At 40.8% G+C, this 23,209-nt stretch overlaps 1 protein-coding gene across 1 annotated transcript; it reads left to right on the top strand.

The window, feature by feature from the left end:
- Positions 1-2: 2 nt before the first annotated feature.
- On the top strand, positions 3-21,193 carry si:dkey-88l16.3 (low-density lipoprotein receptor-related protein 1B). The gene is made up of 44 exons (XM_053686672.1): positions 3-99; positions 200-418; positions 839-997; positions 1,150-1,413; positions 2,768-2,992; positions 3,084-3,260; positions 3,343-3,546; positions 3,684-3,833; positions 3,915-4,088; positions 5,390-5,593; positions 5,677-5,835; positions 5,916-6,089; positions 6,174-6,377; positions 6,487-6,654; positions 6,933-7,148; positions 7,444-7,650; positions 7,730-7,993; positions 8,608-8,823; positions 9,275-9,427; positions 9,512-9,778; positions 9,859-10,074; positions 10,752-10,904; positions 11,041-11,307; positions 11,407-11,622; positions 12,619-12,774; positions 12,887-13,060; positions 13,138-13,341; positions 13,438-13,605; positions 13,855-14,070; positions 14,199-14,428; positions 14,642-14,771; positions 15,059-15,252; positions 15,661-15,847; positions 16,097-16,312; positions 16,535-16,718; positions 16,991-17,192; positions 17,413-17,577; positions 17,676-17,882; positions 18,003-18,552; positions 19,176-19,307; positions 19,492-19,599; positions 19,777-20,251; positions 20,428-20,545; positions 21,135-21,193. The coding sequence occupies exons 2-44, from the start codon at positions 211-213 to the stop codon at positions 21,156-21,158; spliced, it is 8,685 nt and encodes a 2,894-aa protein (XP_053542647.1). The 5' UTR covers positions 3-99; positions 200-210; the 3' UTR covers positions 21,159-21,193.
- The last annotated feature ends 2,016 nt before the right edge of the window (positions 21,194-23,209 follow it).

Here is a 23,209-nt window from a genome sequence, read left to right on the forward strand (position 1 = left end):
GTGGAAAAGCAAAGACCATCTACAGCTCTGAGGACAAAAGCATCAGCCATATTGTATTTGACCGGAAAGCAAACTGCTTTCTTTGGAGCTTGCAAAATGGTCTGTACTGTTTGGCTGTTTTTGTTTTTAAAGATAATGACTTAAACATGCAGGTCTTTTCACAAACTTGGCACCAACAGCATTTCTAACACCCTTACAGAACTGCAAGTAATGAGTCTTTTGAAGATGAGAAAATACTCTGCTGGTGAAGGATGGACTTTTCCAGGCTTGATTGCAGCTGCCTATGAGCCATACATGGTGACTCTGCTCAATGATGTCATCACGCTGTGGAAGCGGCAAGATGGGACACGTGTGAAGGCAGTCACTCTGGAAAGTGGCATTGTTGGTGTAATTGTAGCTCTGAAGGAAATGCAGCAAGGTTGGTAATTCTCTTGGTTTATTTATTTATTTTATTTTTTTCTCTATACAGTGATGTTGGGGCAATAAAACTAATTATATTGTTCCATTTGTATGGTTGACCAGTCTAGTTGAAACTTGACCAGTGAATTATAAACCTAGAGGAGAGGCTTCCAACCAAAGAGATATATACTTGGGTTTTTGTGGCAAAGTTCTGCTGCTTTCTTGTTAGCAGTGTTGGCACTTCCTGTCAGTTCCTCTTGGTACCATATCTTGAGTGTACTAATGTTACTCACAGTACCTCTTGACACGGTTACTAATTTGGTTATGATTTAATTCATACCCGTTTGTTCCTTTTGGACACATTAAATTTGTTGTGCTCTGCAGAAGTTGATCTGTGTAGTGCTACTTAAAATTCTTTTTGCCAACGTACTTTCCTCAGATGCACTTGTGGCCTCTCCACACGTGAACTGTATAAGACCCTCTGTCTTGTGTGAAGGGACGACGTTATGCATATCACAGACTCTGCTTTGTGATGGAACACAAGACTGTCCTGATGGATCAGATGAAGCTGCTTGTGTAGAGCCGTGTTCAAAAAGAGGTATTTGTTGCTGATGGAACGATTTTATATTTAACACCATACTGTCTCAGGTGTTTTATTGTGGTGTTGTGAGGGGTGTGTGGGGGTTTTTTTTTTATTTTTTTTATTTTTTTTTTTATTTTTTTTATAAAACTGAAATATATACTTTCTAGGTGACTTCCAGTGTAAGGATAGGAGGAAGTGTGTTGTGCGATCTCTGGTGTGTGATGGGCACCCTGACTGTACTGATGGCTCTGATGAGGTGGGCTGTCCTGCTAAAACAGCCATCAAAAATGCGGCCCCCTTAAAGTGCCGTTTAGGCTTAAAACTTTGTAAGGATGGCAGTGACTGTGTCCTGTACAGCCATGTGTGTGATGGAGAGCTAGACTGTAAAGATGGATCTGATGAAGAGGGATGTGAATATTTGTGCAAAGCAGGTAAATATTAATTTTGGTGCTTTACCACATCCAGTCTCTGGTACAGGGTATGAAGTAATGGATGCTGTTTCTTTAGACCAATTTCAGTGTGCTCATGGAAGAATGTGCATAGACAAGAAGCTGGTGTGTGATGGGACTCCTCAGTGTCAGGATCGCTCTGATGAAATGGACTGCTTTACACGCACCAAGAGTTGCAGCCATCGCTGTGACAATAAGACCCGCTGCATCCCTGATAACTTCCTGTGTGATGGAGAGAGAGACTGTGTTGATGGCACTGATGAAGCAGACTGTCGTGAGAGTTGTAATGAACATCAGTTCTTGTTACAGTGAGATTTATTGTGTATATATGCTATTTTGTCCATTTAATGTTTTAATTTCCTTCAGCTTCTGTTGCTGTGACTCCTAAAGTTGAAACCACTCCAGAACCAATCTGTAAAAGTCCCTCTGTAATGTGTCAAGGCACAGCACTGTGCATCAGTCAGTCTCAGCTGTGTGATGGGATGTTGGATTGTCCTGATGGGTTTGATGAGCTCCACTGTTTACATGCATGCTCAGATCCAGGTAATGTGTGAATAAAATGCATCTCTGGAACATTCCCTTCACTGCAAATACAATTTCTAACTGCTTCCTGCTGTCCTTGTGCAGGCCACTTCCTGTGTAAAAACAAGAGGAAGTGTATTGAACAGGCCCTGGTGTGTGATGGTCGCTCTGACTGTTCTGATGGTTCAGATGAGTTACGTTGTCCTACGTGTCCTCTGCACTGTGATGAGGGGACCATGTGCCTGATCAACCAGCAGTTCTGTGATGGACACATGGATTGTAAAGATGGCTTTGATGAGAGGAACTGCTGTATGTTCTGCTGTAATGAAAAGCTGTTTAAAATATATTGTGTGGTCACGACTGACTTTCTAAATGCTTTTTTTTTTTTTTTTTTTAAGATAAGACTGCCAAAAAGTCAGCAAAATCTTCGTCCCTGAAATGTGCTGTAGGCTTCAAAGCATGCAGAGATGGAAGCGACTGTGTTCTCTACAGTCACGTGTGCGATGGAGAAAAGGACTGCAAGGATGGGTCAGATGAGAAGGACTGTGAACGGCAATGTAAAAAAGGTAGAGGGTTGTTCTTTTTTTTGGGGGGGAGGGGGGTGCCTGATCATTACACTATTTGGCATGCTTGTCAAATTGGTTCTACTTTTGTGTATTATATGATTTTGTCAGCTAACCAGTCAAGTTCCAAGGTGTCAACTTAAGTAGCTGTCTTGGCCACACGTTCAGTATTTAGTACTACCCACTATTACCTTTTTCACCATGTCATGTTTCCAATAAAATGTCCATTTCCCCCACTTGTAATACACCAGGCCAGTTTCAGTGTGCTCATGGAAGGATGTGCATAGACAAGAAGCTGGTGTGTGATGGGACTCCTCAGTGTCAGGATCGCTCTGATGAAATGGACTGCTTTACACGTACCAAGAGCTGCAGCCATCGCTGTGACAATAAGACCCGCTGCATCCCTGATAACTTCCTGTGTGATGGAGAGAGAGACTGTGTTGATGGCACAGATGAAGCAGACTGTCATGAGCGTTGTAATGTTCATCAGTTCTTGTCACAGTGAGATTTATTCTGTATATGCAGTATTTTGTCCATTTAAATGTTAATTTCTTTTTTTCTTTTAAGCTTCTGTTGCTGTGACTCCTATAGTTGAAACCACTCCAGAACCACCCTGTAAAAGTCCCTCTGTAATGTGTGAAGGCACATCATTATGCATCAGTCAGTCTCAGCTGTGTGATGGGTTATTAGATTGTCCTGATGGGTTTGATGAACTCCACTGTTTACATACCTGCTCAGATCCTGGTAATGTGTGAATACAGTATTTGTGAAACATTGCTACTGCTTCAAATACAACTTCTAATTGCTTCCTTTCTTCCCTGGTTAGGCCACTTCCTGTGTCAGAACAAGAGGAAGTGTATTGAACAGGCCCTGGTGTGTGATGGTCGCTCTGACTGTTCTGATGGTTCAGATGAGTTGCGTTGTCCTACGTGTCCTCTGCACTGTGATGAGGGGATGGTGTGCCTAACCAGCCAGCAGTTCTGTGATGGACACATGGATTGTAAAGATGGCTTTGATGAGAGGAACTGCTGTATGGGGTTCTTTGTTTTTTTTTTAATTTAATCAAGTTTATTTTAAAGTAAAACTTCGGTATATATTAACCAATGTAAATCTGCCAATTTCTGGGTTTTTTTTTTTTTTTTTTTTTTTTTTTTTTTTAAAAAACAGACAAGAGTGACAAAGATAAAGGAGCCTTAAAATGTGCTGTGGGCTTCAAGCCATGCAGGGATGGAAGTGAGTGTATCCTCTACAGTCACGTGTGTGATGGAGAAATGGACTGTAAGGACGGGTCAGACGAGGAGGACTGTGGAGTCAAATGTAGAGATCAGTTCTTTTTTCTCAGCAAGATGTAGATATTTTTGTATTGTATTACATGTTTGAATTGTTGCTCTTTTGCAGCAGTCACGGTCACTCCTAAAGTTGAAACCACTCCAGAACCAATCTGTAAAAGTCCCTCAGTAATGTGTCCAAGCACGTCACTGTGCATCAGTCAGTCTCAGTTGTGTGATGGGATGTTGGATTGTCCTGATGGGTTTGATGAGCTCCACTGTCTACATGCATGCTCAGATCCAGGTAATGTGTCAATACAGTACATCTCTGAAATGTTCCCTTCAAATTAGGGCTGCAACTAATGATTTTCATAATGGATTAGTTGGCCTATTTATTTTTCGATTTATCGGATGGGGCGGGGCAAACCTTCAGTGCCATTTTTGTTTATTTAGAATACAACCCACAAATTGAGTGTTACAAATATAAACTTCAGACTAAAACTTTACACAACTGTTTATCCAAAACAGAAAACAACCCAATGCACACACCAGAATATATTAATTTAGAACTGTTTAATTCAGTGCTTTTTGTGCATCCACAAAAAACAATGAGAATATTTGTATGTAATATAAACAAAGATAAATAAAATGTATTATATAGTATTTATGCATTACTTTTTATGGATGCACAAAAAGCATTGAATTAAACTACAGTTCTAAATTAATAATAAAATTCACTTTCGCTGCACCTTGTAGTTTGTTACTCACTGCTTTTAGGAATATTTTACTTTACTTTTGATCAGTGTGTTAGACATTACAGATCTTGCTCCCGCTGTGCATCACTGCATCTATACTGTGCATGATCAGCAACACGGCCTCGTTACTAATGCATCACTTCCCTTATAATAAACGACAGAATTTACACTACAAGCGTGCAAATACAGCAGATAATGACAGCAAACTGGAATTAAATCAAACCTTTTAAGCCACTTGCAACGGTTTCCCCTGCCCCTTACAGTGTGGAGCATTTTGGATATAAACATAACTTCGTGCTTTATACAGCACTGTTTGATCTCCGTGGTGTTTAATTTAAAATGCCCCCCCCTGCCTTAGAGGACTTTCTTCCTCAGTCACGTGGTGATTTCGGCACTGTGGTGACTGAGGTCATGTTGAGAATAAAAGTTAACGCTGACATTAAACAGTAAACTGAAGAAACTCATTGTCAGTTACTCTGGGTGTCTGCTAATGCTAGCGTGCGTATGACATCATGTGCGGTCACCTAGAAGTTGCTTATACTTCCGGTTAGTAAAAAAACCCGCTAGTGTTCTATTTGAGAGATTGGCTTTCTAAAATTCACACGCTAGACAGTAGATGCATAGTGCAAGTGTACAGTACTTCATTTGGGAGACAACTTTAGTATTTACACTCCAAGGTGTGTTTTCAGAACAGAAGTAACATAATGAGTAAACGCACTCTGTGCAGCCTGCAGACCAACTACTTGACAATGAGACTCGTTGACAATGATTTTCATAATCGATTATCAATTAGTTGTTGCAGCTCTACTTCAAATACAATTTCTAAATGCTTCCTGCTGTCCTTGTGCAGGCCACTTCCTGTGTAAGAACAAGAGGAAGTGTATTGAACGAGCCCTGGTGTGTGATGGTCGCTCTGACTGTTCTGATGGTTCAGATGAGTTACGTTGTCCTACGTGTCCTCTGCACTGTGATGAGGGGACCGTGTGCCTGACCAGCCAGCAGTTCTGTGATGGACGAATGGACTGTAACGATGGCTTTGATGAGCGGAACTGCTGTATGTTCTGCTGTAATGAAAAGTTGTTTGAAAATTTAATGGAGCATGTGATCAGGGCTGATTTTTCTAAATGCATTTTGTAGATCAGACTGGCAAAAAGGCTACAGAAGCTTCATCCCTGAAATGTGCTGTAGGCTTCAAACCATGCAGGGATGGAAGTGAGTGTATCCTCTACGGTCACGTGTGTGATGGGGAAAAGGACTGCAAGGATGGGTCAGATGAGAAGGACTGCGGTGTCAAATGTAGAGATCAGTTCTTCTCACAATAAGATGTAGATATTTTGTAGTACATTACATCTGTTTGACTTGTTGCTCTTTTCCAGCTGTCACTGTCGTTCCTAAGGTTGAAACCACTCCAGAACCAATCTGTAAAAGTCCCTCTGTAATGTGTCAAGGCACAGCACTGTGCATCAGTCAGTCTCAGCTGTGTGATGGGATGTTGGATTGTCCTGATGGGTTTGATGAGCTCCACTGTTTACATGCCTGCTCAGATCCAGGTAATGTGTGAATAAAATGCATCTCTGGAACATTCCCTTCACTGCAAATACAATTTCTAACTGCTTCCTGCTGTCCTTGTGCAGGCCACTTCCTGTGTAAGAACAAGAGGAATTGTATTGAACAGGCCCTGGTGTGTGATGGTCGCTCTGATTGCTCTGATGGTTCAGATGAGTTACGTTGTCCTACGTGTCCTCTGCACTGTGATGAGGGGACGGTGTGCCTGATCAACCAGCAGTTCTGTGATGGACGCATGGATTGTAAAGATGGCTTTGATGAGAGGAACTGCTGTATGTTCTGCTGTAATGAAAATCCGTTTAAAATATATTAATGGAGTGTGAGATCAGGGCTGATTTTTTTCTTTTTTTTTTTTTTTCCTAAATGGTTTTTTTTCTGTAGATAAGTCTGGCAAAAAGGCTGCTGAAGCTTCATCCCTGAAATGTGCTGTAGGCTTCAAAGCATGCAAGGATGGAAGCGAGTGTGTTCTCTACAGTCATGTGTGTGATGGAGAAAAGGACTGCAAGGACGGGTCAGATGAGAAGGACTGTGAACGGCAATGTAAAAAAGGTAGAGGTGTCGTGTGTGTGTGTGTGGTTTTATTTTTTTATTTATTTTTTTATTTTTTTATTTTAAGGTCTGATGACTACACTATTTGACATGCTTGACAAATTGGTTCTACTTTTGTGTATTATATGGTTCTGTCAGCTAACCAGTCAAGTTCCAAGGTGTCAACTTAAGTAGCTGTCTTGGCCACACGTTCAGTATTTAGTACTACCCACTATTACCTTTTTCACCATGTTACGTTTCCAATAAAATGTCCATTCCCCCCGCTTGTAATACACCAGGGCAGTTTCAGTGTGCTCATGGAAGGATGTGCATAGACAAGAAGCTGGTGTGTGATGGGACTCCTCAGTGTCAGGATCGCTCTGATGAAATGGACTGCTTTACACGCACCAAGAGTTGCAGCCATCGCTGTGACAATAAGACCCGCTGCATCCCTGATAACTTCCTGTGTGATGGAGAGAGAGACTGTGTTGATGGCACTGATGAAGCAGACTGCTGTGAGTTTTAGATGTATTATGAAATCATAGGTTGTAGAGATGGTATTTTTCAAGCTAGGTATTTGAGGTGTTTTTTTTTTTTTTTTTTTTTTTTTTTTTTTTTTTTTTAAATTTAATCTGATTAGTGAGATTGTAGCGTGGATGTTGTCCATCTTTCACTGTATACAGCAGTAGAAAAGTGAAGGCAAACGGTGAGTGTATTATGAATGAGTTTTTGGATGAGCACAGGACTCTCGTTATGACTTATACTATCCAGGTGACCTTATCCACTGAAGATAAATATTTATCTTTACAGCTACTGATAATGGAGATGCAGTCAACAGTAAGGCTTCTGAAGAGGCTTCGATAGGTTTTTCAGCTCAGCATCCAGACTGTAGAAGCCCCTCAGTGTTTTGTGAAAGCACAGCATTATGTATGTCCCGGGTTCAACTCTGTGACGGGAAGTTGGACTGTCCTGATGGTTCTGATGAGCTCTCCTGTGTAGATTCATGTCAGAAGATGGGTAATGTGCATGCGTGTCTAAAATTGGTTTACTTGTCCTAGAAGCAGACTATGTGAGTAACTTTACGGTACTTTTCAAGGTGACTTCCGCTGTAAGGACAGGAGGAAGTGTATTGAGCGATATCTGGTGTGTGATGGACGCTCAGACTGCACTGATGGATCTGATGAGACGGACTGTCCTGCTGCTGCAATGCCAAAAACTGCAGCTGCCTTAAACTGCCGTTTGGGTTCAAAACTCTGTAAGGATGGCAGTGACTGTGTGATGCACACCCATGTGTGTGATGGAGAGGTAGACTGTAAGGATGGGTCTGATGAAGAGGGATGTGACCTTCAGTGTAATCCAGGTCAGATGTAACAAATATTACATTTATTTAGGGTAATCCAGTGTAGATTTAAGTGCCTCTATGCACTTGCATGTCTTTTTAATAAAGATTCATGTCAATATTTTATCCCTTAAAGATAAAATATTGCTTGCTTGTTTGAAAGTGACTTTTTAAAAAATGACTGAAATTTGCCATTTAGGTTTATTATTGTTCATCAATTTCTTGATCTCTCTAATGTTAAAGCTTTTTTTGATCAAATCCTTTTGGGGAGTTCAACAGCAGACTGATCATAATTGTCCCTTCAGTTTTGCTACATTCTTTTATAAAACAGGATGAGCTGATATTTGAGGATGCTGTAAATTTGTAGTTTGTGAAGCCTGTTACTGAACATGTGGCTCTGTTATGAGCTGTTTATGCAACACCCTTTACAAGCAAGGGCTTGTAATGAAGGATCTTACAATTTGCACATTTAATAGAATCTATTCTATCTAAGAGTTGTGTGGGGTGTTTTTTTATTTTTTTTTTATTTTTTTTAAATCAGAATTATCCCATGCAACTGACTTTGCTTAGCCCACTCAAGTTTCTATTAGAATCTGTTCTTATTTTTATTTCAATTTTTAACATTTTACTCCCAGGTCAGTTTCAGTGTAGTTATGGCAGAAAGTGCATAGACAACAAGCAGGTGTGTGACGGGGTTCCTCAGTGTCCAGATAACTCTGATGAATCAACATGCTGGACGCCAACAAGAAGCTGTGCGCTGCGCTGCGATCAAAATAGTCTCTGTATTCCAGAAGTTTTTATCTGCAATGGGATCAGGGACTGCTGGGATGGATCAGATGAAACTGACTGCGGTAAGCCTATTTTCTGAACTTGATCAGCCTTTGCCATGCTAAGGGCAAACTATTTGCTATAGAATTCCACTATTGGGACCGATCTAGTAGAGATGGTGGTATGGGTGTGTGGCCACATGAGTGTAACAAGGTGGCAACTATCTCTTTTGAATGGTCCTCTTCTGGGAGGTTTACTACTGCTATGCATTTTCTGCTAAATTGGATAATCTAGCAGATTATAGATATACTACTATAATACCATTGTAGGCATTTGCTCAAATCCTTTGAGTATTCAAAATTAGTGTTGATGCTATATGAGCCTGACACGTAGAACTAAAATGCATATAGGGCAAGAGCATTTTTCCGAATGTTTTCTAAAACCCATAGGCATAAGTCTGAAATGTTACACCATTATCTCTTCTCTTGACCCTGATAAGTATGAGATTTTTCAGTGAGTTTAATTTTTGATCAGGCAACCCTGGGCCGCATTCCCATTGCAAAAGTCCGTCTATACCATGCCTGGCAACTTCAAAGTGCATCTCCCAGAGGCAGCTCTGTGATGGCAGAAAGGACTGTGCCGATGGTTCTGATGAAAGACCATGCCTTCAGAAATGTCCCTATGATGGTGAGGGTTTTTTGTCCCTCCCCCATAGAGTTAGTCACAACATTTCTGAAGACACCTAATACTTCTAAATGTGTTCTCTTCTAGATGACTTCCTGTGTAAAGATAGGAGAAGGTGTATCGACAGGAATCTGGTCTGTGATGGACGTCTGCACTGCACTGATGCTTCCGATGAGGTGGACTGTCCAACTGCAGCTGTTTATACCGTTGAAGCGGCTCCTGTGAAGTGCCGTTTGGGTTTGACCCCCTGTAAGGATGGCAGTGACTGTATCCTGTACAGTCATGTGTGTGATGGAGAGGTTGATTGCAAAGATGGGTCTGATGAAGAGGGATGTGATGTGACTTGCAAAGCAGGTGAGAAAACGTGAAGAAAAATCATCTCCTTACACTCTGGATCTGATCTGAATAGTTTTCTCTTCTTAAATAACCTCTAGGGCAGTTTCAGTGTGCTCATGGAAGGAGATGCATTGATGCAAACCTTGTGTGTGATGGTAAGCCACATTGTCAGGATCGTTCTGATGAAATGGACTGCTTTACGCGCACCAAGAGTTGCAGTCATCGCTGTGACAATAAGACCCGCTGCATCCCTGATAACTTCCTGTGTGATGGGGAGAGAGACTGTGTTGATGGCACTGATGAAGCAGACTGTGGTAAAACCTTCTTAAATTATACTTACAGTTGTTATTGCAGGCACATAAATTAGGCTTTAGCCATAAATGGCTAGGAAGCTGCATGTTTCAGACTTTGAATTTGTACCTGCCTATAGTAGTTTCTGATTAACTGTGTCAGTCTGCAACAACTCAATGTTGGCACCTTTAATTTACTTCTGTTAAATGTGTGGCATATGGATATGCTGGAGTAAGACGAGAACCTGTTTAAGCATTTTAATTAATCTGTGGTCAGTTGTTACAGGTCAAACACCTTAAAATACACAACTGCTTCCAGGTGGCATAAAAGATGAGGGGAGAACTAGCTAGTGAGCAATAGCAAAATGGGCTAGAACAAGAGTAACTAAACATTCACAACCATCTCCAGATCATGTTTTATTAATGATTACTTGCAAACTCCCTTAGCTTCAGTGATCTCCTTGCCTGATCGGGAAAAAACTGATTTCATTGTTTTACCAGTCTGACTTGGTAATGAATAATCACAATTCCTTTCCCCTGAAAGTTACTCAGTGCATGGTAATGTAGCCATTATTGTATGTGGTAAACTAATCTATGTAGGTAGCCTCATGTTGGGGTTTTAAAAAAAAAAAAAAAAAAAAACAGTTTGGGTTCTGTTTGTTAATAAAATTGGTGGTTTACTTCTTGATGTCATTCTATAGGCTACCCTTCCCAGCTGAGAAGCTGTAGTGCCCCTTCAGTGTTGTGTCGAGGGGGAAAACTGTGCATTTCTAACACTAAACTGTGTGATGGAAAGCGTGACTGTCCAGATGGTTTTGATGAAGAATCTTGCATCAAAAGATGTCCAAAAACAGGTCCTGGAATGGTTGAGATTTTAACTAGTTTAAATATTTTTGTTCATTGTCCTTTAATTTGTTATAAGAAAAGTAGGGCTGTATAAGTTAATGGGTTTTCCTGGGAATTAATGGAATTGTATGTCTTTAAATATAGGTGACTTCATGTGTAAGGACAGGAGAAAGTGTGTTGCACGAGGTTTGGTCTGTGATGGCCGTTCTGACTGCACTGATGGCTCTGATGAGGAGAGATGTCCCACGGTTTCTATAAAGCCAAATATAGCAGGTCCATTAAAGTGCCGTTTGGGCTGGAAACCTTGTAAGGACCGACGCGAGTGTGTGCTCTACAGTCACCTGTGTGATGGAGAGGTCGACTGTAAAGATGGCTCTGATGAAGATGACTGTCAATATCAGTGTAGACCAGGTAAAGTATGTAAACAGCGGTTAATTAGTATTGGGTCATTAACATGTTTATCTTGCCTTTTGAGCAATTTAAAAAAAAATAATAATTTCCCTCCCCCAGACCAATTTCAGTGTGCTCATGGAAGAATGTGCATAGACAAGAAGCTGGTCTGTGATGGGACTCCTCAGTGTCAGGATCGCTCTGATGAAATGGACTGCTTTACACGTACCAAAAGCTGCAGTCATCGCTGTGATAATAAGACCCGCTGTGTCCCAGATAACTTCCTGTGTGATGGAGAGAGAGACTGTGTAGATGGCACTGATGAAGCAGACTGTAGTAAGTGCCCTTTGTCGAGGGTTTCCTAAAATAACAATGTTGCTTAATATTTATTAGCTATCTGTTTTCTCCCATTGAATAGGGTAACTCCTTTTGCTTTATGGAGTTGTCCTGAAGTGTGGAGATGTTGGGTGGTTCAAGGACATATATATATTTTTAAATAAATAATGCAGTGTACAACCGTATGTGGGCCTTCCCCAAACTGCCACAAGGTTGGTTGCACAATTGTTTAGAAGTCTTTGTAAGCTGTAGCATTTGCAATTTCCTTTCACTGGAATTAAGTGGCCCAACCCTGTTCCAGCATGACTATGCACCTGTGCACAACAAGGGAGATTCATAAGGATATGATTTGCCAAGGTTGGAGCAGAAGAGCTCAAATGGCCTGTACAGAGCCTCATCCCCACTGATAATCTTTGGGATTAATTGGAATTCTTATGGAATCCCAGACCTCCTCACACGACAATGCTCTTGTGGCTAAATGGGCTGAAATTCCAGCAGTGCTCAAATCTAATGGAAAGCCTTCCCAGAAGTATGGTGGTTATAACAGCAGAGGGGTATTAAATCTGGACTGGGATGCTCAAAAAGCATGATTGGTGTTGTCTGGTGTCCACAAACTTCTGGACATGTGGATAGTATGTCTTTACTTTCCATTAAAAGTAACGATATTTAGATCTGGTGATGTGGTGGCCATTGGATGGCTGAACTACCAAAGTGAAGATGGTACTGTCTGCTTTGAAACGCTAATACAAAATCAGTTTATTTCTTTTAAAGCAAATAACAACCAGTATGTCTAGTGGAGCTGTGGTTAACTCGGAAAGGCTTTTATGTGGCATTAATGTATTGCATCCCTATTCTCTATCAGATGCATATAAAATGTGAAGTTTGGTTAGACTATTTTATAATGGAACTAAACTTAGATTTTTTTTTTAAGTTGCACATTAAATAATTTAAGGGGTTTTTTTTTGTTTTTTTTTTTGTTTTTTTTTGATTTTACAGGTAAGAGTGATAAATCTTCAGGAACTTCATCCCTGAAATGTGCGGTGGGCTTCAAACCATGCAGTGATGGAAGTGAGTGTATCCTCTACAGTCATGTGTGTGATGGAGAAAAGGACTGTAAGGACGGCTCTGATGAGGAGGACTGTAGGCGCAAATGTAATCAGCTCCTTTCAAAATAAGGTCTAGACACTTTCGTTCTGCATCACATCCATTAAAAAAAAATTTTTTTTTTGTTTTTTTTTCTTTTTTTTTTTGTCCCCCAACCCAGCTGTCCCTGTAGCTCCTACAGTTGGAACCACTCCAGAACCAGCCTGTAAAAGTCCCTCTGTAATGTGTCCAGGCACGTCATTATGCATCAGTCAGTCTCAGTTGTGTGATGGGATGTTGGATTGTCCTGATGGGTTTGATGAACTCCACTGTTTACATGCCTGCTCAGATCCTGGTAATGTGTGAATGCAACTACATCTCTGAAATTGATTACCATTCAAATTTCTAACTACTTCCTCCTTCCTTGTGTAGCCCACTTCCTGTGTATGAACAAGGGGAGGTGTATTGAACAAGCCCTGGTGTGTGACGGTCGCTCTGACTGTTCTGATGGTTCAGATGAGTTGCGTTGTCCTACGTGTCCTCTGCACTGTGATGAGGGGACGGTGTGCCTGACCATCCAGCAGTTCTGTGATGGACGCATGGATTGTAAAGATGGCTTTGATGAGAAGAAATGCCGTATGTTGTTTGTTGCAGTATAACTAGCATTTCAGCAGGGAAGATGTATTGCTGTCTTGTGTAACATGCTGCAATACTTCTGAATGTATTTTACAGGTAAGAGTGACAAAAATGCTGCAGGAGCTTCATCCCTGAAATGCCCTCTGGGCTTCAAGCCATGCAGGGATGGTAGTGACTGTGTCCTCTACAGTCATGTGTGCGATGGCGAGAAAGATTGCAAGGATGGGTCAGATGAGAAGGACTGTGAACGACAGTGTAAAAAAAGTAGGATTTTAGAACAGTTTGTGACTTGGTAGTAATCCATTTCTGTTGACTTGATATGCAGCTAATCATGATTAACTATGTGTTATAGAATGTAAAATTTTATTGTAAAACAAGCTTTTTGTTATATTGTAGCATTTTAATATTTACTGAAATCTAGAGGTTCCCTTCTGCCCCATAACGATAAGTGTTGGTCTACTATTCCTTTAACTGGATTAGCCTGAGTAACCCATGCTTTTGTAATCTTTGTAGGCCAGTTCCAGTGTGCCCATGGGAAGATGTGTATAGACATGAAGCATGTGTGTGATGGGACCCCTCAATGTCAAGATCGCTCCGATGAAATGAACTGTTTTAAACTGTCTGAGTCCTGCAGCCATCACTGTGATAACAGAAGCCGCTGCATTCCTCAAACTTTCCTTTGTGATGGAGAGCGAGACTGTTTAGATGGCACAGATGAGACTGACTGTAGTAAGGGTGGTGGTGTGTCGCTTTTTATTTATTTTTTTTATTTTTATTTTTTTAAATAAGCAGGTATATTGGTACTACATTGGGAAGGGGAAAGTGTTTAAAAGTTGGTGTCTTTTATGATCTTTCAGCAAAGGAGCCATGTTTACGAGGGCAATTTCAGTGTGCCAGTGGACAATGTGTCTCCACAAGTGTCCGTTGTGATGGTCATGCAGATTGCCATGATCAGTCTGATGAGAAGAACTGTCGTAAACCTCCACACTGCCCCCTGGAGCAGCGCTGCCCTAACAGCCATGTGTGCCTGCTGAAAGAGTGGTTTTGTGATGGAGACAAAGACTGCATTGATGGGTCTGACGAACAGGTGTGAACGTCTTTTTGCTTTGTGTTGACAACCTTCATTTTTGTTACCTGGGTTTTAAGCAGTTTGTCAGTTTGCATCAGTCCTGAAAAGCATTTGAACTCTTAATTTACAAAATGTGTAGTGCAGTAGTGGCGGTGTGGTTAGCCGATTCAGAAATGAGCAGAACAATAAATCATACTCTGGTTGCCTCAAAAGATTTTTCTAATCTTTTAGAACTGCAAGGCCTCTCCTATGCAATGTGGAACTTTCCAGTGGTCTTGTGCATCTAAAGATCAGTGCATTCCCACGTTTTGGAGGTGTGATGGAGTTAAGGACTGTAAAGACCAGAGTGATGAAGCTGGATGTGAGCACAACTCTTAATACCAATAAAGCTTCATGTAATATGGCACCCATGAATGTGTAAACTAATTCATTTGTAGAATTATTTTTTCCAACAGTGCTAAAATGTCACCTTCACTTGCAGGTTATATAGCTGAGAAGTTTAATGTACTTGGTCTTCCTCCAATTTATATTTTAGAAGGTGGACTTGCATGGTTGACTTCTAGTTCTACAAATGGTTGTTCACAATTTTAACACAACACTGTGCTTGTCACAAGTGAAATTAACATCACATTTGCCATTTGGATTCAGGTGGCCCAGTGAAATGCCCCATGTACATGTTCAAGTGTGGCAGTGAGGAGTGCTTGGATTCCCAGATGGTGTGTAATGGCATTGCTAACTGTCTGGATGAATCTGATGAGGGTCCAGGTTGTCTCAGCAATAACTGCTCCAGCCCACACCCACCACAATGCGAGCACTACTGTGTCAACACTCCCCATGGAGCGGTTGGTCATTCTAATTACCCCACAGTTACATAGGACTATAATTTGTTTTGGATATAAGGATTTAGCAAACCTGTTGTATGGGGGTAGGTTTATTTCAGGTTTAAAATTACTGGAGGCAGTCCTGGGAAGTCTTCTATCTGCAATGTCACTTCAGTGGCTTTTAAAACCAAATTCTCAAAATATCCAGAATCTCATCACAACTGTTAACCAACTGTTCTTTGTTACCTAGCACACTCAATATTACTGGTAATGATATTAACTTGGTTAAGCTTAAATTATAATAACTAGTATGATGAAGCAGGCACTCATAAGCTAAGGAAGTTTGGATTAGAAAGTAAATTGTTAGCTGTACCCTTGGAACTACTTCCTATTTTGATGGTCCTTATTAATGTCTTTTTCAACTCTCAGAGGTGTGGGTGTCGAACAGGCTTCAAGGTCCAGGCAGACAGTTTATACTGTGCAGATGTAGATGAGTGTATGGAGATTCAGCCTCCTGTGTGTAGCCACGGATGCGTGAACACTCATGGCTCGTACGTGTGCCAGTGTCCTCCAGGTTTTATACTGGAGCCAGATGGCAGCAGCTGTAAAACAGAAAGTATGTCCATTTGAACTTTAGTTGTATAATCTGGATTCAGTGTCTATCTAGTGTTCTTGTAATCTACATGCATATAAATGTATCTAGTACATAAAATTAGTCTAATTAAACTTTCATGTGTAATATGTACAATGTATACCTGGTCTTTTTCAGTTTTCTGGGTCCTTTTAATTTGTTTAAGGCTAAGCCTAATGATGGTACTTCACTCACTAGTACTACATCCAGCTTCCTTCTATGCCTTCCTTGCAGAGGAGCCTGGTCTTTTGGCATCAGTGCAGTATGAGGTGCTGTTTATGGGCCTCCGGAGCAGCAACATGCAGATGCTTCTTCCCCCAGGCCAGAAGCCCATCTTCTCTCTGGACTATGACTGGAGGCAACAGTGTGTGTTCTGGGTCTGTCTACAGGAGGAAAGCATCAAATATTTCCTGCATGGAGAAAAGGGCAATATCAAGACACTTGTTAAAGGTTTGAAATCTGATTCAAATTAACTTTTGTTTGTTTTTAGTGATGGTGTGCCAGAAATGAGTACACAAATGTGGGGGGATTCTTGAACACTGCTCTTGGCATTAAATATATTCAGTTAATCTTGTGGACTTATGATTAAAACTGGCTTTTTTTGTTCTTTAAAGTGCACAATGTCCTCTCTTCTTACTGCCCCTCCACCCCCCAAAAAAACCATAAACACAGGTGTGAAATCAGACTCGATTGCTGTAGACTGGGTTGCAGGAAACCTGTACTGGGTGGATGGAGTAGCTGGCCAGATTTTAGCTGTAAGGATTAGTGACCGTGTAATGAAGCGACAAAACTTCACCGTGATTGTGGATGAAGAGCTGGAGCAGCCTCATTCTCTGGTGCTTTTACCTCAGAAAGGGTGAGCAAGAACCCCTTTTTGCATGACTATTTTTAATAATGCTTCCTCTTATGATTTTCTTTAATTGGCTGTATTTGATCAAGGATATTGAAACTTGCTTATGAAGTGAACAAGTAATTCATAGTCTACTTGGTTAACATGTAGCTAAATTCTCATCCTTGATTCTGATCTCCCAAGCCTAAGGGTAGTAGATTAGTTTCCTCCTGTTCATCATTATTATTAATTAAGCATAGGACTTGATTCCTTGAACAATTTTATTCAAATCTTTACAGCATAATGCTGTGGTCAGAGATTGGGAAGGAGCCCCAGATTGAGTGTGCTGGCATGGACGGTTCAGAGAGGAAGGTGCTACTCAGCCATGGCTTAAACTGGCCTGTAGCCTTAGCTGTGGATATTGTGTCTGACAGAATCTTCTGGGTAGATGAGAAGCTCAAGTGCATTGGTTCAGCCACAATGAATGGCGAAGATATCAAGGTAAATGTAGGTTTATCCTTCACTGAAAGCTCTATCCAAAGCCTGTAGTGGTTTTGGGAAAACTTGCTGAAAGAAGGCCTGTGTATTTTAACCTAAACTTTTTTTTTTTTTTTCTTTTTTTCAATCTGTACCCCATGCTGTAGTTTAGATCAGGTAGAAAGTAAACAATGCCCTCTTCTCTCCCCCCCCCCCCCCCCCCCCCCCAATTTCCTATGTGAAGCTGCTACAGTTGACTGAGATGTCAAGCCCTTTCTCTGTGGCAGTGTTTAATGACATGGTGTACTGGTCTGACACCCAGAGAAAGGCTATCCATGGGGCTAACAAAATAACTGGCAAGAACCAGAAAGTTATTCTCAAAAGACCTGGTCAACCATTTGGGCTCAAAGTAAGCATTTGTCTCCCCTCCATATTGAGTTATCATTCCATTAATGGAAAGATGTTTAAATTAAATAATCTGTCAAATGTTCTGTCTCCTTTATCCAGGCTGTACACCCCCTTATCCAGTATAAGGTGCCTAACCCCTGTGAGAAACTCCAATGTTCTCACATGTGTGTACTAGCCCCAGGGCTCCATGCATTATGTCGTTGCCCTGCAGGACTGCTGTTGGCTGAGGACGGATTTACCTGTATCCCACCTGAGAACTCCTCTACTTCCTTCCTACTGCTGCTCTCTCCTACTAGACTCACGAAGGTATAAAAGCAAGGGGATTGCTTCAGAGTGTTCTTGGAGTATGATGTACTTAGAGTTGTACACTGTTTACCAATAGTAGTTCTCAGAACATCTTGAAATGACTATTTCTGCTCTGTGTAGGTTTTCACTAGAAGCTTGCTTGGTCAGGTTGGATTAAATCAGTGGCCTGCCCACCATGCCCAGTCTCTTCCTGGCATAAATGAGGCCTCAGATCTAGACTTGGTTCTTGGTGACAACACACTCTATGTGGCAGATGTCGGACAGGACTCTGTGGCTCGGATTAAAGTGGATGACTCCACGTTGATGCCTGATGGCCAGATCTTGAATTTACCAGGGGATACGTTGACTGCGCTGGCTGTGGACTGGATCACACACAACTTGTATTGGAGCAGCAGCAAGAAGCCTCAGATCTACGTCACGTCAGCAGATGGAAAGTTCACCAGCCTTGTTCTGCAGGCTGGGCTTCAGGACACTACATCTATTGCGCTACACCCACCCACAGGCAGGATGTGCTTCACAGCCATAGGGTCATCAGGGAATGTTGCTTTGCCCCAGGTAGACTGTGCTGCCATGGATGGCCGGAATCAAATGTTGCTTTGGAAGAAAACGCAGCTTCCCAGTTTTTTGACTTTTTCAAGCCAAGGCACAACAGTGTACTGGGCAGATATTGGTAAGTTTGACGTGGAGGACTGCAGCACTGCACTTTCAACACGAGTCAATTCATAAACTACTTCACAAGAATTTACTGTATTGCCCAGAAGACCAGAGTTTGACACCCATGATTGATTTTAGTAGTCTTGCATCATGTTAGTGTCTTGGATCATTGGTCTGTTCAGAACTTGGACCTTTCCTGTGAGCAGACTAGCTAGGCTGTCATTCCTCTTATAATTGAAATTAGTGTCTGTCTCTTTCTAATGTTTGTACACTTATCTATGCCATATAGGTTGGTTATACCCCATATAGTGTGCCATATGCCACTTATTTTTTGTCACTTTATTTATTTTTATTTTTTGTAATTCAGCCACAAAGGGTGGAAGTGTCTTAAAGCTAATTTGTAAGAGTCAGGAATAGTCAGTTTTTGAAATGATGCATTAAGTAATTAAAATTATAACCTGGGCTGCAGTTAATTTCCTGTGTTGGGCATGCAGTTTGTGCTGGTTGACAAATGAATAAATCGGTTTATAAAAGTTAGTATTCATTCCAACCACTCCTCAGTATTGGTGTTTCAGAATGATTTACTGCTGTGCTTTCCTCTTTTTGCTAACTAGTCCACCACCTCTCTCCCTCTTCCAGCCACTGAAGTTATTTGCTCTGTGAACATCGACGGATCAAATTACCGGGAATATAAAACTGGAACTGGATCTCCTTTAATTGCGTCTTTAACCCGAAGTGACAATATCCTCTTCTGGATCACCCGGTACAATGGTAAAGACTCCAGCACCTTTTGCTGTCATTCATGTTGGGTGAATTATATGTTCATACCAGCAGATGGCATTATGGCGTCTTGGAAACTGTTGCTGCATATTTGGGCTGTACCTGATTGTGGTATTTCTATTGTAGTTCTCATTTTTCTATTTCTCCCTTACTCACTATTTGTAATTCCTTACAGGTACAACAACTGTATGGTACAGTGATGGCATCCAGCCTAAACAGTTGTGGTTTGAAGTTCAAACAAACATTATAGCAGTGAAGGCATACAGTGCAAACAGCCAGAAAGGTATTTTTGTTGTGCATTTCTCACACTGCTAGTCCTATCACTCTTATCTCTACTGCTGCTTCCTTTTGTTTCCTTCCCTCTGTTCTTGTTCCACTAGAGTCCTCTGGGTGAAACTTGAATAGAAGTGTCCAGTTTCTCATGTGCATGATCTAATCAGTCGTTCTCTCTTTGATTCAGGAACCAACCTGTGTGCGGAGGATAATGGTGGCTGTAGTCACTTGTGCCTGGCATACCCAGGAGGGCATACGTGCCGCTGTACAGAAGGCTACATTGCTGTAAATGACATCCAGTGTGTACCTGGCCTAAAGTGTCCAGCAGGCTCTATGCCTTGCAGAGATGGGTACAAGTGTCTCTCTTCTACCCGGTTTTGTGACCAAATCCCAGATTGCCAAGATGGCTCTGATGAAGAGGGCTGCCATGCTAAGGAAAATGAGGTGTTGGTCCACACAACGAGTGGCCAGTCCTGCAGTTCTGAGCTCTGTAATGGCAGAGGGCACTGTATGGTGCAAAAAGGGAAACCAGTCTGCGAGTGTGTGCAGGGTTACAGTGGGTATTTCTGTCAGGATGAGGCATCCAGCAGTGTTCCTGTCATCCTTACAGTCCTCTTTATTGTCTGCTTAGTTATTGCTGCAGCTGTATTTCTAAAATGGAGGTATGTGCTCTGTATTAAAGGTTATTCATATTTACTATTTCACTCATGCACTCATTATTTAATTATTAAAAAAAATTAACACCTAGCCAGAATGCTTGTCTGGTTACTGGAGGTTTTTTTTTTTTTGTCTGTGGTGGTTGGCTAGTCTGAATGCTGTTCATTGCCCTTCTTTGCAGAAGATGGAAAGCAGGACGAGAGCAGCCCATAGATAAAGAAAATCTCATGAAGGACATGGAGGAACAGGAGGCATTCCCTGAAAACTTTTCCAATGAACTCTACAACCCAGTGGAGGAGGTAGCAAATTTAAGTTCAACTTTAAATTTAATAGTAACGTCAACTCCTGATTTTAAACTTTGACTCTGACTGATGGATCAAATTTTGTTAAATTTAAAACTATTTTTTTCCCCATAGTAGCATTGGGTACTAGCTCAGCTTTGAACCCATGTCTGTTGTACAAATTGGAGGATAAATTTTTTGTTTTTTTGCTGCAGAACCTGTGCTATGCTTGCTAGCTAGCTAATTCTAAGGTCATAACCACAATAACAGATTTGGAAGTTAAGTCAGAGAATATGACCATGGAAATTGACTCCTACTTGTCATCCTATTTCGTCTAGTTTACTAACTCTTTTAACTAGTCACTAGCTACAAGGGAGGGCAGGACCAAATTGCATTTTTCAATTTCATGGACCTTGACCTAGCATAAGTTTATAGATGTTGGGTTACTTTTAGAAGCAATTTTTATCTTTAGCTTTAAAACTATATAAAATATTCTTGTTTTTCATTCAAGTTTAACATGTTCAGGGTAACTAAGTAAGAATTGGACTCTGTAATAAGTGTAGCTATATTAGTCTCTGTATTACAATATTTTTTTTCTCTCTTTCAGGAGCATACAACACCTGTTGCATGATGGATTATATTTAAATAAAAGTATTAAGCTGAAAACTCATGCCTTTTGTACTTTTTTTTTTTTTTTTTAATTTATTTAAAAAAAGACCCAACCCCCTTCAGTTTATTCAGCTTAGCTTGGGCCAGTCTTAGTCACTAGGGTACTTATTGTGGATGTCGGATCAAATTTATTTGTAAAAAGGTTGTCACCAAACATGATTGCAGAAATCCCAGTCTAGATCCATAAATCGCAGTCCACAGGTAGCACTAGTAGCAAGAAGAACTCAAATAGCATAAAATCCCTGAAAGGAACCAGACTTGTAACACTGACTGGTAGAACTTTACATGTTTCTGCATGTTGTAATTGTGAGGCATTGCATGTAGTATGAATTTGCAATAACTAAATAAAATCTGCAAATCTACAGCTACCATATGGATCTTAATAATAGTTGGAGTGGTGTTTGTTCCAAATTTAATGTAAAACCATATTGAATTAACCAAATTGCTAAAGATGTTACCAGGTTTTATAATATAGCAAGCTTTACGATACATTTAGCACACTTGCTTTTCATTTCCTGTAGCTTGGAGTATTGGGCTGCTAACTTGCCTTCAGCAATATCCAACTGTATACTTGGCAGTTATGTACAGACTGTTTGGTATTGAAGGGTGGATTCTGGAATCCCCTGCCTCTTCTATATCTGTCCTTTGAGTGATTTTGTAATGAATTAATCAACATTAATCTTTCAAGATATCATGATTTGAATGGCTTCTTTAAGCTTGAGACTTGCAATTCTTGGTTAAAGCATTTACTTGCTTTTCATCTTCAATCACTACAGAATAACAGTCAACTTCTTACAGAGAGAGAGAGTATCTGATCACTGTTTAGGGAGAGCGTCCTGGTCAGAGCTATAGCTCAACCAAATCCAACCTTGAATGAGCTGTGTGCCTAAACCAGGATGTGACATCCAGATCATGAATGGAGATGTTTTTCTGACATTCACCCATATGTGGAAATTTTTCTAAATATATCTATGCCTTTATCAAGCTAAGTCATTCAACCTGATGTAATGACTAGCTTAGTGATTGTGTGGAAGTATAGTTGTTGATCTAATGAGGGTCTACACAGAACAGTCTACGAACTCCTTGCTGAGTGTGAAGCTGACTTCTAATGATGAAACTGAACTACTCTTTGGTGAAAATTTCCATTTGATTGCATCTCTTGATTCCTGGTCTTCATTCATCATATCTGGGTTTATAACTGTAAATTCCTCTACAGGATCTTGTTTGTCCTGTCCAGCATACTGCAGTTTCACATACGACCTGTTTTTGTGTAGTCATGCAAAGTAAGACTTGCTTTTGTTAGTCCGGTACAGGAGTGGCACATCTGAAAAGTGTAGCCAACTGTGTCTGTGTGAGACTCCTGTAATCCAAATATGGTTCAGTAATACAAGTACAACCATACCATGGCTGAAAATTTTGTGTAAAAATGTAAAGAAAATAAGCTCAAAAAAGGGAGAAATAAGAATGTATATCTGAGTTAAAAATGGATCAGGGGAAGGGACTTCCTTAGGTGTGTTCACTGACCACCTTGAAGGAATAAGGAAGTGTGTTCCTAAATCAGCCACATATGTTGCTGCAGAGCATAAAATTATACTAATCTAGGTCAAAAGTTTCAGTTATTGTTCATGTCAAAATATGATGTCTATGACTTTAACCATGGCATTTTAGTTGGTGTCCAACATGCTGATATGAGTAGCTGCTGATTTAGCTGGGATTTTCAGTTTCTAGAGTTTACACAGAATTGCAGGAGTGGTCCAAGGTGAGTGGCAGGCAGTGGTAACTCCAGTAACCACTCTTTACAATCATGGTGGGCTGAAAAGCATCTCAATGTACAGTTTCAACAGCAGTTTCAACAGCAGTTTCAACAGAAGACCACATGGTCTACCACTCCTGTCACCCAAGAACAGGAATGTGAGGCTACAGTGGACAAGGGCTTACTGAAACTGGACAGTTGATTTATTTAAAAAATATTTGGTCTTATAAATCTCACTCAATTTCTGCCCCAACATGCAG

The sequence above is a fragment of the Ictalurus punctatus genome, chromosome 16 (assembly GCF_001660625.3).
Source record: "Ictalurus punctatus breed USDA103 chromosome 16, Coco_2.0, whole genome shotgun sequence".
Lineage (NCBI taxonomy): Eukaryota > Metazoa > Chordata > Actinopteri > Siluriformes > Ictaluridae > Ictalurus > Ictalurus punctatus.